Source organism: Haliotis rubra, unplaced genomic scaffold, assembly GCF_003918875.1.
Source record: "Haliotis rubra isolate DU_JTF1 unplaced genomic scaffold, ASM391887v1 Scf860, whole genome shotgun sequence".
In the NCBI taxonomy this organism is placed as follows: domain Eukaryota; kingdom Metazoa; phylum Mollusca; class Gastropoda; order Lepetellida; family Haliotidae; genus Haliotis; species Haliotis rubra.
In genome coordinates, this window is record NW_025767591.1 from 396,036 (window position 1) to 411,276 (window position 15,241).

A 15,241-nucleotide genomic window follows, 5' to 3' on the forward strand; every position below is an offset into this window, starting at 1 on the left:
TAGGGATGAGTTTCAGCCTCCATGGTTCATGTGGATGGCAGAAAGAGTTAGGCACTTGGCAATATTCAAGCACTTTAGAAAGGAATGTTAGGTTAGACACAGAAATTCACTGACTCATACGCATGTCCATGCACATACCCCCTCACACATGCACACACTCACTCACTCACCCACAGCTTGCTGGAATATTCTCTTAAGTTTACAATCACACTGTTTATATCAAACACTTCTTTAAGTCCTTCCCATTGTTTGATGGAATAACACAGCCTATTTTGAAGTAATCACTATTAAATACACATGAATCTCCTTCCATTTAACTAATACTGTATTGATACCAGTCTGATAGACATGTATTTACACTTCTGACAGGGAGGGTGTGAGTTTGCCGACTTGGGGAGGCTGTAATTAGTCCGTTGTTTACAGAGGGATGAATAATTTGTAACATATCCATCAGAATAATTAGATATGCAGCTCTGAGTTTGGACACCGTTAATCTAAGTGACCAAAAGATTTCACTTGTGGCCTTGACTCACTCACTTCTAAATTATAGTTGGCCGCGTTTGTCTCAAGTCAGTACCTCCATTATTATTCACTGATTCAGTTTTTTATGCACAACTATTGATTTCTAATCTGCATTCCTGCTTCTTATCATTTCCTATAGCGCGCCATGAACAAATTGTCTTCAGTTCTGATAAAGTGGTTCCATTATTCACAGCTGAACTTTCAAGCAAGGTTACCCAAATGTATTAATGACCTTAATATATTATTCAGTAACACACACTATATACATACTTTAATGTAGATAATACGCAATGTGTAGCAAGCTTCCATGATACGGCAAACATAAAAACACAATCAGGTGTCTTCTACGTCATCTGAGAAGGAGTTCACCACTGCATGGTCGATTCCCAGGGATTCATTACAACTTGATGAACAAGGGTAGCTGACTGCATCGGTGACCTTTCATACGGAATCCTTCACCAGCCAACCTGAGTGTCTGGGACCACTGGCGAAGAAGACAGACGGTTATTTCTTCAAGTTTGGGAAGAGGCAAAAATTTGACGGTGTTGACTCTTTTGCATCAGACATTTTGAGCAGGATATTTGGAACCATAGACAGCCAAGCCAGCACCTTGACGTGTTGTAAGTCGTCGTCCATACTTCATTTCATGTATTTTATCGAAATTGTACTTAATGGTGTCGGAGGAAAGTTTCTGGGGTCTTGAGCAAGAGAGCAACCTCCTCCTTGTGAATGCTAGGGTTCAACTAGGGACGAGTTCGATGCTAATGTTACATTTATTATTTCAATAGTTAGTATTTTCATCAACACCATTTTAGGTGTAAATTTCACCTGTTTTGATGTGATCCGGGATGGCAGATTTGCTGTTGGAATTAGTAACTGAAGACTGATGTCATGCACTTGGTTGCTGATAGGCCAGGATGAATCCCCTATGAAGCTTTGTCCAATCACAGTTATTTTGTAAATGACACATTTTGGTTGTTGTTGTAGATGGTTAATAGTTTGTTTGCAGTGAAACTTATTATAAAAGTTGTTTAACAAAAGATGATAGTTTCAAATCGCTATTTTATTGGTTTGTATTACAAGGGGGTATGCACATTAAATGAAAACCTGATTGTTTTTCTTGTCATATTCTGTAGGGATGAGTTTCAGCCTCCATGGTTCATGTGGATGGCAGAAGGATTTAGGCACTTGGCAATATTCAAGCTATATGGCAGTGGTCTGTTAATCATCGAGTCTGGACCAGACAAACCAGTGATCAACAGCATGAGCATTAATCTACATAATTGAGATGACGTGTCAACCAAGTCAGTGAGTCCCATTAGTTGCCGCTTACAACAAGCATGGGTTACTGAAGATCAAGTCTAATGAATGAGTGAATGATCTTCACACCTGGTGAACCAGATGCCCCCAGTTATATTTTAGCAACCTGTAAGCAGGGAGGTATTGTACTACTCAAGGAAAGGATCAAGGATGTGCCGTAAAAATTCTTTGTAGTCAAGCTCAAATCTATTTAAGCCATCCTTGTGCATTATCCAAGTAGTATCATGGCAACCGCACCTAAAGGCTATCTATACCAGTGAAGGAATATATGTGTTTTGAGTGGAAGTTCATTGGTGTAATAACATTTTCAGAATTGAGGGATTGAAGAATAAATTCGGATAATTGAAGAAAGCTGATATCTGATTTGCTGACGAGCATTGACTTTCATTAAATTGTGCTCTAATTACGACAACTGAGTACAGCTTCAGACAGCTCGCTGCTTACAGGGAAAGGAAAACATTTATGAAATAGATTTTTTTGCTACACAGCTGGGTTAAGTTTGAATGTCTCGGACCAATCATTTCTTTCTAAGCTGACGCTGCATAGATAAATGCCAATCAGTTTATAATGGAACTCAGGAGAACCAATGATGGGTGTTTAACGGGTGTCAGGGTGGGGTTCGGAGGGGTTGAGACAGATAAGGTCACCTTTCTTGAACACCTTGTATCAGCACTGTTAGTGATTCAAAAAAACATATATGATATAGCCCAAACAGTACAAACAATTCATTTGATTGTGTTTTCTCTTTTCTTCACATGTTTGATGCAGGTTCATATCTGAGACCAAAATAGAATGAAGGCCGTTTAGAATATAGTAACATCTATATTTCAGACTCCATTTATCTACTTGGTGCAGACATGACAAGTAAGGCTGTCCATTTCATCCTGCCATTCCTCCTTATGTCCTCACTATTGGCGGAGTTGATTACTCAGGGATCGTGGAGAAAGGTCACCTCCCAACGTCCCCCGGAATCTGGACTTTGGCGTGTGTACCATGGCAAGGGGGTTATTCAGTGGGGCGTGCTGTGTGGTCAAGATGACCATTGTAACAGCTTCCAGAACACCTTCTTTACCAGGGTGTGTTCAGGGTTTCTTGGCCGAGTCCGTGCTCATGGCGTCACTGAAAGAAGAAAACACAGTGTTCACAGTAAGTGTATTTTCAGTTTTTGAATTCCTGAATGATTTGAATTAAATATCTTTTCATTATTATCGATGGGCGGTGGGGTAGCCTAGTGGTTAAAGCGTTTGCTTGTCACGCACAATGTGTGAAGCCCATTTCTGGTTTCCCCTGCCGTGATATTGCTGAAATATTGCTAAAAGCGGGTGTAAAATTATACGCAATCAATCAATCATTATTATTGTCTGTAGACAGCAATGTGCAATTAAGTAGATTTTGAAATGAAACCATCTTTAAAAGTTGAGGATCAGAAGAAGCTCTACGTCTCAATTAGTTATTGAAACTGAATTTTATATGAATGGAAAAAAGTTACTGTGCATTACATAAAATTGCATAAAATATTAGTGAGTTGAAAAGTTATAAAAGTAACCTTACATACACATGTAGCAAAGCACTCTGCATGAAACTTGATGTCTCGTATCACACAGGGCATGTGCACTTTGTTCACAATGAACTTACTCACTTTGTGCATGCTTTTTGACACCTGAAGTTCACACACCTGATAGTGAAGCTGACGGGGTCATTGTCGGCACAGGTACTACAGATATGTACCCCAACGTACCTGGGGTACACATCTGTAGTAACCGTGCCGACAACGACCCTTTCAGCGATAGTGAAAGCTTGAAGAACTGGTGTTTATTCTCTAGCCTCTGAATGTTGTGGAATACACATTAATCTCAAACTAACATCTGAACCTAAACTGTGCCTACGCTGGCTGAATTGGATCAAGCATTGGTTCAGACATAGAATAACATTCCCCAAGCTTCCATCAATCTCTTAGAGTCATCTATAAGTTGTCAAGTCTGCATCAACGCCAATGGTGGACACACACAAATTTGTGAACTGACTTTTTGATTCAACATCTTTTCAAGTGTGTGTAACGATACCTAGTGTCACATCATACAGATTTTCATATTATCCTGTCAACAGTTAAACAGTGATTAAGGAAAACACCACAAATCATGTTGTTATCATTTTGCATTAAAAATGGCATAACATCAAATAATGCACAGTTAAACATCAAATAATGCTCAGTTAAACATCAAATAATGCACAGTTAAACATCAAATAATGCACAGTTAAACATCAAATAATGCACAGTTAAACGTCAAATAATGCACAGTTAAACGTCAAATAATGCACAGTTAAACATCAAATAATGCACAGTTAAATGTCAAATAATGCACAGTTAAACATCAAATAATGCACAGTTGCTTTATTCCAGAAGTATATTTTAGTTATCAGGGTTGTATTTTTGTAAAAACGTGACCTGTATCGGCGCCTAGTCACCATTGAAATATGATGTGCATGTTGAAAAGTAGTGTTGAATATCAAGCTTTTACAAATGATTATACAAAAACATTAGTTACTAGATAGCTTAGAAATCATATCTTGACCAATAAGAAATTGTTATTCCCGGCACAACATTACGATGTTCATTGGACCACATCACTCTTATGCAAAATAACCTGGCCGTAAGTTACAGTTCACAAACTGCAGGAATGAAATGAGTAACAGGTAAAACTCGATCTCTCGGCAAGCAGATACCCATCATCAGACACACCACCATATGTCTTTTTCTCCACAGTGCCTTGTCCAGAAGACGAAGGATATAAGCTGCACAGAACAAGGTCGGGGATTCCTTTGTGCTGGAAAGACTTCATGTATAAAATTATGTGGAAAAAGGCAAGAGGACGTTGTCATGCTGACGGGGCGGAACTCATTATTGCAGACACTCAGGAAAAGGTTGATTTTCTATTTCAGCATGTGAAGGAACTCAATCGCGGAATAGGTAAGCATACGTTATTACAAACCCGTGGATTGTTTGTTGTTCATACTGCCTTTCTGGCAATATGACGGCAGTCTGTAACCCATTGAGTCTGGACCAGACAAACCCATGAATGACGTTTTGAGTCTCGATCTGCGCATGATGTGCATCAACCAATTCAGCTAACTGTCCACCCGATCCCTTTACTTGCCTCTTACAACAATCGTGGATTCCTGAAGACCGATACTTTCCAACTCAGAATGTATGTTGGAGTAGCCGCTTATAGCAATATTCTGCATTGATTCATTCTGGACCAGACAGACCAATTGTTAATAGCATGAGCAGGGTCATGTGACATAGTTGCCATGATAGTTGTTCGTAGAGCAGAAGGTCGGTTGGTTCGATTTCCGGTCCCGTCCTACCAAAAGACGGTAAAAGATGCCACTTGTACCCTGCCAGACGTCTCAATCAAGGAAGTGGCCAGAGACGTTTGAAGTCACCTACTGAGTCTAAGTGGAGTATACTTCTTGAAGTGCGACATTGCATGGCAGCTGTATGGCCGCTAAAAGGCTATCATTGGTGCCAACTTGTACCATCCATCTCTCACACACACATTCACGTGTCTACATAAGTACAACAGTTGTGAACACGACATTCTCCCGTTTTACTTCACCTCACGAACACTGAAATATACTAATGATATTTGTGTCCCCCCTAGATTATTCTACATGGATCGGGTTGGTGAAAGAGGAACATGACGGGAAGATAACGTACAGGTGGCTCAACAACTCGACAGACATCGCATGGGGTTACCGTGAACCGGACATCCATGATAACCAAGAATGTGGTGAAATTGACAGCGATGGAGTAAGCGATATGCAGTGCTATAAACATAGGAAGTACATCTGTGAGAAGAACTAACACACAAGAGGGCGCTGTCACTGGGTCGTAAAATTATTCCTACTCTCTCCCCCTGGTGTTTTCTGCTCCACTAACAAGTCAACAGTGTTCTAAATGTCTAAATGTACTGTAACCGGGGGCGCTAAGGAATGACACAGGTTGTGTTTACAGGAGAATACTAACTCCTCTTTATTTTTTCATAACGGTAAATCATTCTGAAAGTCACCTTCCCTGATAAAAATTGAATGTAAAGTTTGCAAAGGACAATAAACCCAATTAACACGTAAGAAATGCACTTGTATTTCCGTCTATTATGAAAACAACCGACAGTTAATGAACAGAAGGTATCATGTGACATGACGTCATATGTGTCTGTTGCCGATGACTTCCTCTTTGAACAGAGGAGTTTATTCCTCAAGCAATACCGGTGTAACAGGAAAAACTTCCCCCCTGGCCAAACCTTCCTCGGGGAAACTTTGGCCTAGGCAGCTTTTAATGATTGGGATTTCTTTATTCCCAAGGGAAAATCGTTCCACAGAGTAGGGGCCATGTGAGCAAATGATCTCTGTCCATACTTTTTGAGGCGGGATTTGGGTACTTTGAGAAGTAACTGATCAGCAGATCTTTGTGTCCGAGAAGATCCATATTTCTCAATCAATTCTGTCAGATAGGCAGGAGCTGATTGATTGACACATTTATATGTCAAGGTGAGAATCTTGCATTGGACTCGAGCTTGGACTGGGAGCCAGTGTAGGGAAGTTAGCACTGGTGTTATATGTGCACACTTCCTCGTTCGGGTCACGATCCATGCTGCAGTGTTTTGGACCCGTTGGAGTTTCGCAAACTGTTCCTGGGTTAGATTTCCCAACAAGATATTTGCAGAATAACGTCTTGTCAATACAAGTGTTCTTGCTAGCTCTCCATATCAGTAGAGAGAAGATTCGTAATGGAACCAATATTCCTTAGATGAAAATAGCAAGAGTGACAGATTTTAGATATGTGATCATCCATTGATAGACTGTTGTCAAAAACCACACCAAGATTCTTGACACATTCCCAAACTGTAATCTCAGAGTCTCCTCCTCGAACAGTCTTCACATCAGCAGCCAACCGTTTAGGCAGAGTTCCTGCAAGAAGAGCCTCCGTTTGCTATCATTTAGTTTCACACTTGTACATAGTCATCCAGGACTTGATGCTGTCGGTGCACACTTCCAGTTCAGTCATGAGCCAGTTCATGATCGATGGTATGAAATGCCACCGAGAGATCTAACAATACCAACAAGCCAACACACCCACCATCAACATAAGTCAACAAATTGAAGTTGTATGATCCCCAGTGAGTTGAGATTGAAAATGCGACGTGCCGTGGTGATGGACATCCAATGATCGAGGGAAAACACAAAGCCTTTGAGCAGTTGTACTGGATATTGGCGCTATACAAATGTTTTGTGTGCGTGTGTGTGTGTGTGTGTGTGTGTGGCTGGGTGCTACGTGCGTGCAGATTAACTATATTATCACACCTTAACAGATAAGCTATATTATCGCACCTTCACAGATTAATTATATCATCACACCTCAGCAGATAAACTATGTTATCACACCCTGAGGGATTATCCATAATATCACACCTCAACAGATTAAGTGTATTTGCACACCTTAAGAGATAAACTATATTATCACACCCTAATAGATTAACTATATCTTATCACACCTCAACAGATGAACTACATGATCACACCTTAACAGATTAACTATATTATAAAACCTTTACAAATAAACTATATGATCACACCCTGAGGGATTAACCATATTATCACACCTCAACAGATTAATTATATTATCACACCTTAACAGACTAACTCTGTTATCACACCTTGAGGGATTAATTATATTATTACACCCAAATAGATTAACTATATTTGATCACACCCTAACAGATTAACTATATTATCACACCTCAACAGATTAACTATATTATAACACATTAACAGACTAACTATACTGAGTCAATAAAGAAACTTCACAAAATGTAATTTGAAAAATAATGAATAATTTTTCTCTGATGATACATCTATGTATCCGAGGTTTATTCTCATGAGGTCACCAGCTTAAAACGCTAATCCCTACAGGGTGACTTCGAGCGAATTTCGCTAAATAGCCAATTATTGCAATTACGGGACATAATGGTCAGACTAAATTTACTAATCCGGATTAGGACCGACAGACACTTGGAACTAGGGGGAATGGCAAAACTGTTTTATTTTCACATGTACATCGATGTTACATACATCATCAACAGCACTAATTTACAAACTAAGCAGGTGTGCTGCTGCATCGGCATACTCCAAAACGGCGAAGTTGTCCTGGAGTCTCATTTTCAGCTGGTCCAGTCTGTTGTCCAAATCTCTGTACTTCCACCTCTTGGGAGACCTCCTTTGGCCCGCATCGTACTGCAGGTACCTGGTCTCCGTTGTTGTCTGCTCCATTTTTAAGAACTGGATCAGTTCATAAATGTTGGGGTGGGCCTTGCACACCAACTTCTTCACCCTGTTGTGCCATCCTTCCAGTGTGTTGTTGGTGCGGGGGTCGTCAGGGGTGAGGTGGTTCCAGCTAGCTTGGGAGAAGTCGCCCTCAATCCATGTTGAGGTGACGTAGTCTGCCAACTGCGTGCAGCGTCTGTCGTCAGGCATCGTTGCAATGGTGTCCAGCCACACGTCTCCACCTCAAAATAATAACGAAATTGTGTAAAATAAGATAAAACATAACATTCATAAATAAAATCTAATCTGAAAGAAGCGTATCTCTGATTGGTAATTTCTAAAGGAATTTTGTGAAAACGTTATACTTACATCATTTATGGGAACAAGGGGCAGCACAGAGCATCGCCGAACAAATCTTTTGACATCCATGTCGTTGCCGTAGTCCACCTGAAGGCCAACCTGCTGGGTCTTCCTCCACACACACTGTGTAAATTGGAAGAAACAACCCTTCCACCTGACATCATGGAAGACTCTCATGGCAGCGTTTCTACCGGCAGTCTCGAAATCCATCTGTAAAGACACACAAACGTTGTTACAATTACAATACCAACGTTATATCCGATTTTCAATTAGTTGGAAATAAATAATACATTAATACATTTTTATTAGATATGTATGCAGTTTTAAGCAACCGTTCCTGACTTCTGGTCATCCGTGGAAACCTCACAGCTGCTGCTTACCGCGACCAGGTGCTCACCTCTGAACTCGTTCCTTTCATGGCGGCTCATGGCCCAGGTCTACAGTTCCAGCATGATAATGCTCGGCCGCATACCGCGATGTTGATACGAAATTTCCTTCAAAACGCTGGAATCAACGTCATGGACTGGCCATCGAGGTCCCCTGACCTTAATCCAATAGAGCACGTTTGGGATGCACTTGGGAGAAGGCTTCGTGGTCTTAGGAACCAACCTCAGAATTTGCAGGAACTTGGCGCTGCCTTGCAAGAGCAATGGCGCAGAATCCCCAACCACGTGTTCACAAGCATCACGCAGTCGATGAGGAGACGGTGTTTGGCAGTGGTGAATGCGCGGGGTGGCCATACACGATATTGAACTTAGAAATTTCGCATTTTTATTCTTGTGACTTGACATTCTGTATACCCATGTTTTGGAACGGCGGTGTAGCCTAATGGAACTGATTATGGCACTGTCAGTGTATCGAGTACATCACACAGATCTCAGCAATGAAATAATAACAATTTAACCATCTTACCATCTCTTGTTCTTTTATAGTGCCCTGAAGAAAGAATGTGAAGTTTCTTTTTTGACTCAGTATATATTATCACACCTTGAGGGATTAACCATATTATCACACCTTAACAGACTACCTATATTATTCCACATAGCACCCTTATAGATTAAATATATTTTATCACACCCAAACAGATTAACTATATTATCACACCTCAACAGATAAACTATATTATCACACCTTAACAAATTAACTAAACAATCACACCTTAACAGATAAACTATATTATCACACTTGAACAAATGAACCGTATTATCACACTTTAAGGGATTAACCATATTATCACACCTCAGCATATTAACTGCATTATCACACCTCAACAGATTAACTCTATGATCACATCTCAACAGATTAACTGTATTATAACACCTTAACAGTCTAACTATATTATCACACCTTAACAGACTAACTCTAGTATCACACCGTGAAGCATTAACAGACCTCAACAGTCTAACTATATTATCACACCTTAACAGACTAACTCTAGTATCACACCGTGAAGCATTAACTATATTATCACGTCTTAACAGATTAACAATCACACCTCAACAGATTAACTATATTATGACACCTTAACAGAAAAACTATATTATCACACCTTAAGAGATAAACTATATTATTACACCCTAATAGATTAAGTATATCTTATCACACCTCAACAGATTAACTCTATGATCACACCTTAACAGACTAACTATATTATCACACCTTAACAGACTAACTATATTATCACACTTTAACAGATTAACTATATTATCACACTGTGAAGTATGAACTATCATCACACCTCAACAGATTAACTATATTATTACCCTTAACAGACTAACTATATTATCACACTGTGAAGCATTAACTATAATCACACATCTTAACAGATTAACTATATTATCACACCGTAACAGATTAACTATATTATCCAACTTCAACAAATAAACTTCATTATCACACCTTGAGGGATTAACCATATTATCACACCAGAAACAGACTAACTATATTATGACACCCTTATAGATTAAGTATATCTTACCACACCTCAACATATTAACTGCATTATCACACCTCAACATATTAACTTTATTATCAAACCTTAACAGACTAACTATATTATCACACCTTAACAGACTAACTATATTATCGCACCTTAACAGACAAACTATATTATCACACCTTAACAGACTTTATTATCACACCTTAACAGAGTTACTATATTATCACACTGTGAAGCATTAACTATATTATCACACCTCAACAGATTAACTATATTATTACCCTTAACAGACTAACTATATTATCACACTGTGAAGCATTAACTATAATCACACATCAGCAGATTAACTATATTATCACACCGTGAAGCATTAACTATATCATCACACCTTAGCAGATTAACTATATTATCCCTTAACAGACTAACTATATTATCACACCGTGAAGCATTAACTATATCATCACACCTTAGCAGATTACTGTTACTGATACACATCAACAGATTAACTATGGTATCAGGTCCTTAACATTTTGGGGGTAATATTATGTTAACCTCATTAGCTCGTGTTTTATGAGCAATGTTTTTCAAACATAATGATTTCTTTTGGACAACAAATTTGTCTGAATTTGGTAGAAAATACAATTTTGTTTCGTTTGCATTATTAAGCCCATAACGTGCATAACTTTATGCCTTCCCTATGTTATTAAAGTTATGTAATGATTTGCTTGACTGAAAATTATTTTCATTTTATTGTGGACAATTTTCTTTGCATTTCTATGTAAACGTTTTTTCTATGGTTTTTCTTCAAATAAAATCAACAGAATACATATCGATTATTTGTATCTCATTTTTTCCCTTTCAACCAATGTGAAAGCTTGAATTCTTATAGTGTCAGTTATTTAACAACAAATGGTTTCAACTTTACAATTGATGTGTTTTCTCAGTAACTTAAAATGGTCCTGATTGTTGATTTATTGAAATAAAACACCATTCTTTTTACCTTTGAAAATGTATTATTTTATTTTTTTATGAATTTTTATTATTGTGGTAATTATTTTCACTCAAACCCTGCTGGTGCCGTCAGTGAAAGCAAGCAAGACAAACAACAGGAGACCTGTCTGACACTGACGGGATGTCACATCAGATACGGCAGTTATACCCCAGCTGACATGTCCTTGTCTTTGATCTACGTGAAATTAAACAATTCTCACAATGAATACATGAGAAATTGAGCCATTCTCTTGATGAAACATGTAAAATAAATCCATTCTTTGATTGAAACATGCGAAATTGAGTCCGAGATAAATCACCAGACACGGTCACCTATTGGCTAGCTGTTGATCAAGGTCATTGCAGGAGCCTTTGCTGCAATAAATCTTATACCAGGTAGGACATACCTTTTCCTGCGAACTCTCTAACGCAGAGATCCATAAGATCAGAAGCCGGTCACCATGGTGATGGGAGTACAATTTACGATGACATCCAATCAGGGTACCTACGGAAATGCTCAATGAATTTGTTGTGCCTTTGTGTGCAATTTCTCGACTATTGCCATGGATATCTGGGCAGCCATTGTTGACAGCGTTATTTATGTTTCACCTCTGTCGGACGCCATTGGCAGGGTTAATGAAAGTGGAATGATGAATCTGATTTTTCTACTAAATCCACATGAAATATTTAACATGTCTGAACATTCACGATGAGATATTACGGTATTGTGGGAAATTGGAATTTTTTGACGGAAATTAACGTTGTCTGTTTTGTTGACCGCTAGTTGAACTTGACCCGTCACTGTAATAATGGCAAAAAGAGATCTTGACACATCAAATAGCTCAAAAGTATTGACATCAACTGTTTTAGGGTCATGAAATATAAGAGCATATGATTAAACTGGTTTTCTTGACATGCAATACTGATGGCAAAATGTAAATGAACACATGCCAAAAAGGCAAATATATAGCTCACCCATACTGATGTCGCTTGTGATCAACACAATCGTGTTTGAAGGAAACTTTAGTCATGAACATTTGCTATTCTAGATCTCATTGATGACTTTAATAACCAATGCCCTAACAGTGTATTTAGTTATTTACATTTTCAAACTGCTCACTCCATGGTCAGTTGTGAAAATAGAAAGTTACATCACCAAAAATGTAAAATTATTATCGGTGATCTTTTTACAACAATCAATCAAATCCTTTTGTGTATAGCCTTTACCACTATAGATACTGTTTGTGAGAACAAAGTCCTCTTTGACAGACTTGTATATACCACTCTACTTTAGACAGAGATGATAACATACATGTCATTCTGTTTGTGGAGCTTTCATTTTTGTGGGGGGCGGTGGGGTAGCCTAGTGGTTAAAGCGTTCGCTCGTCACGCCGAAGACCTGGGTTTGATTCCCCACATGAGTACACTGTATGAAGCCCATTTCTGGTGTCCCCCGTAGTGATATTGCTGGAATATTGCTTAAAGCGGCGTAAAACTAAACTCACTCACTCATTTTTGTGGAGTGTATTTATGCATGGACTTTGTAAGATGTTTTTATGAGAAGGGAAGAAATTCTATTAGACTCCGGACCCGTGAAGATCCGGGGTAGAATAGGTCTTCAGCAACCCATGCATGCTTGCCACTAGAGGCGACTATGCTTGGCGTAAGAGGCGACTAACGGGATCGGGTGGTCAGGCTCGCTGACTTGGTTGACACATGTCATCGGTTCCCAATTGCGCAGATCGATGCTCATGATCACTGGATTGTCTGATCCAGACTCAATTGTTTACAGACCGCCGCCATATAGCTGGAATATTGCTGAGTGCGGCATAAAACTAAACTCACTCACTCGCTATTGGACTCCGTGACTGCTGTGTTCCTTGTGCTGGATGGAGCATGGTACTTATTGTTGCCCTGCCTGGTACTTGTATTGATGTTTTAATGATGTAGAGTTAGAAGGTTAAAACTGGCACCAGTCTAGTACAGCAGCATACACACGTTTAATTCATCACATTAAACCCTGGGTCACATCACCGAACATCTTCATCCGGCAGAGTGGCTCTGTAACTCCAAGATGGAGCAGAGTTTGTGTACTCCGTATTGACTGAAATCAGAGATTCACCAAGAAAAGCAACTGCATGTTGACCATTGTCATCGTCTACTCCGAGATTCGAGTAACTGTAATTTGACCATCGTCAATGTCCACTCTGAGAATCACCAGGCCGTGTGACAGTGTGTTGACTGTTGAGATTTGGTCACTACAAGACTGGGTCAAGTTTAGAACTGACCACATTTCTGGAAGGTCACTAAGAAAGAACACACCACTGACTGTATCAGCAACTTGTTAATCCAACTGAATCCAGACATAATTTGAAAAATGACCCTTCCTAGTTTAAACATACTCTTGTTGACTGTGGGGCCAGACACTGAGGGCAATGGCCCTAGTTATCTGGTACATGAATCACTGTTACAGATCTCACTGGCCATACATCTTATCTGTCAATAGTTCAGTCTGAAAGAACACTATCAATGTAATTCTTTAGTGAGTGAGTGAGTATGGATTTAAACCACCTTTAGCAATGATTACAGTGCCATTTTAGAAAGTGGTCAAATGTATAATATATCATATACACTTTTAGCAATATTCCAGTAATATCATGGCGGGGGACACCAGAAATGGGCTTTACACATTGTACGCATGTGGGGAATCAAACCCGGATCTTCGGTGTGACATGTAAACTAAACTAAACTACCCCACTGCCCTTTAATTCATTCAGTGCAAAAAATACGTGTGTATGAAATAAATGATAAGAACCACTATGATCCGTATGATAAACATCGCTGTATTTTTGTCAGAATTTTTGTGTTTTATCAACAACACATGCTTATCATGTGACTAACAGGACCTGGAGGTTAGACCGACCTGGTTCTCACTTTCCCCATTTGCTTTGATCAGTGCTGATGATGTCATGGCAGAATTGTCCGTGTTTGATCTTTTTACAGACAGACATTTTATACCTGGAATATTAAAGTCCAGTGTTGAACAACAAACGAAACAAACAGAAAAAATTACTGTTATTACCATCATCAAACGTGACATGCCAGCTTATCAAGAAACATTTCTAACTTTTGAAGCAACCCAACACTGTTTTAATCAGGTTCCTCACTGTCGATAATTTCAGTAAAGCAGATAAACGTCCTTATCGATGTTTCAGTTTTAGATTCATAGCAATAATACAAAACATAACAATATTAAAAGCTGTCATGACAATATCCCACTTGGCCATTATCTGCAGAAACCTCTTTTGATATCAAAGCTTGGGTGAACATTTACACTTAATCCTATCATTTCATGCCACAAACATACAAACAGTCCCCTTCATGTGCAGAAATAATTTCATAAATACCAATATTTGGTAAATGATACGTAAAGCTACCCACAACATAGAACAAATGGCTATAATTGCACGCCTCTCACGACCCAGCGGCTGATTTCCTCTCAGAAAGTTAACATTCATCCCCAAACATTATTGTTCATAGGGAGTTGTTAGGGAAGTGGTGGGGGGTTGTTAGGGAAGCAGCATGACTGTTAAAGTTACATGGTTCAGGGATCTGATAGCAATTCCAACCCAAATACAAGACATGATCATCAATTTTGTCCCCTAAATTCAAATTGAGCGGATTTTATTGTCTCATCAGAGCATGCTAACAGACATTTATTTACAGTTTCTGGATTCCTGGACAATTATGGGATGGACCAAGTGGCCATTTGCATTCTGGAACAAG

The 15,241-nt window shown here is 39.1% G+C and overlaps 2 protein-coding genes across 2 annotated transcripts in view; one reads left to right on the top strand and one right to left on the bottom strand.

The window, feature by feature from the left end:
- The window catches only part of LOC124262951, a 110,596-nt gene extending 104,684 nt beyond the window's left edge, over positions 1 to 5,912 (top strand). The window contains exons 2-4 of the mRNA XM_046697562.1: positions 2,674 to 2,988; positions 4,607 to 4,810; positions 5,505 to 5,912. Coding sequence (XP_046553518.1) covers positions 2,674 to 2,988; positions 4,607 to 4,810; positions 5,505 to 5,707 — 722 coding nt within the window. The 3' untranslated portion in view covers positions 5,708 to 5,912. The remainder of the gene's footprint in view (positions 1 to 2,673; positions 2,989 to 4,606; positions 4,811 to 5,504) is intronic.
- A 2,016-nt stretch (positions 5,913 to 7,928) lies between these two features.
- LOC124262952 lies at positions 7,929 to 8,644 on the bottom strand. The gene is made up of 2 exons (XM_046697563.1): positions 8,536 to 8,644; positions 7,929 to 8,408 (listed from the first exon to the last, which is right to left on the bottom strand). The coding sequence occupies exon 2, from the start codon at positions 8,374 to 8,376 to the stop codon at positions 7,993 to 7,995; it is 384 nt and encodes a 127-aa protein (XP_046553519.1). The 5' UTR covers positions 8,377 to 8,408; positions 8,536 to 8,644; the 3' UTR covers positions 7,929 to 7,992.
- Positions 8,645 to 15,241: the final 6,597 nt, after the last annotated feature.

What these genes read in the sequence shown, in the direction of transcription:
- LOC124262952 (XM_046697563.1), bottom strand. Translation starts at nt 8,376, where the DNA reads ATGCCTGACGACAGACGCTGCACGCAGTTGGCAGACTACGTCACCTCA.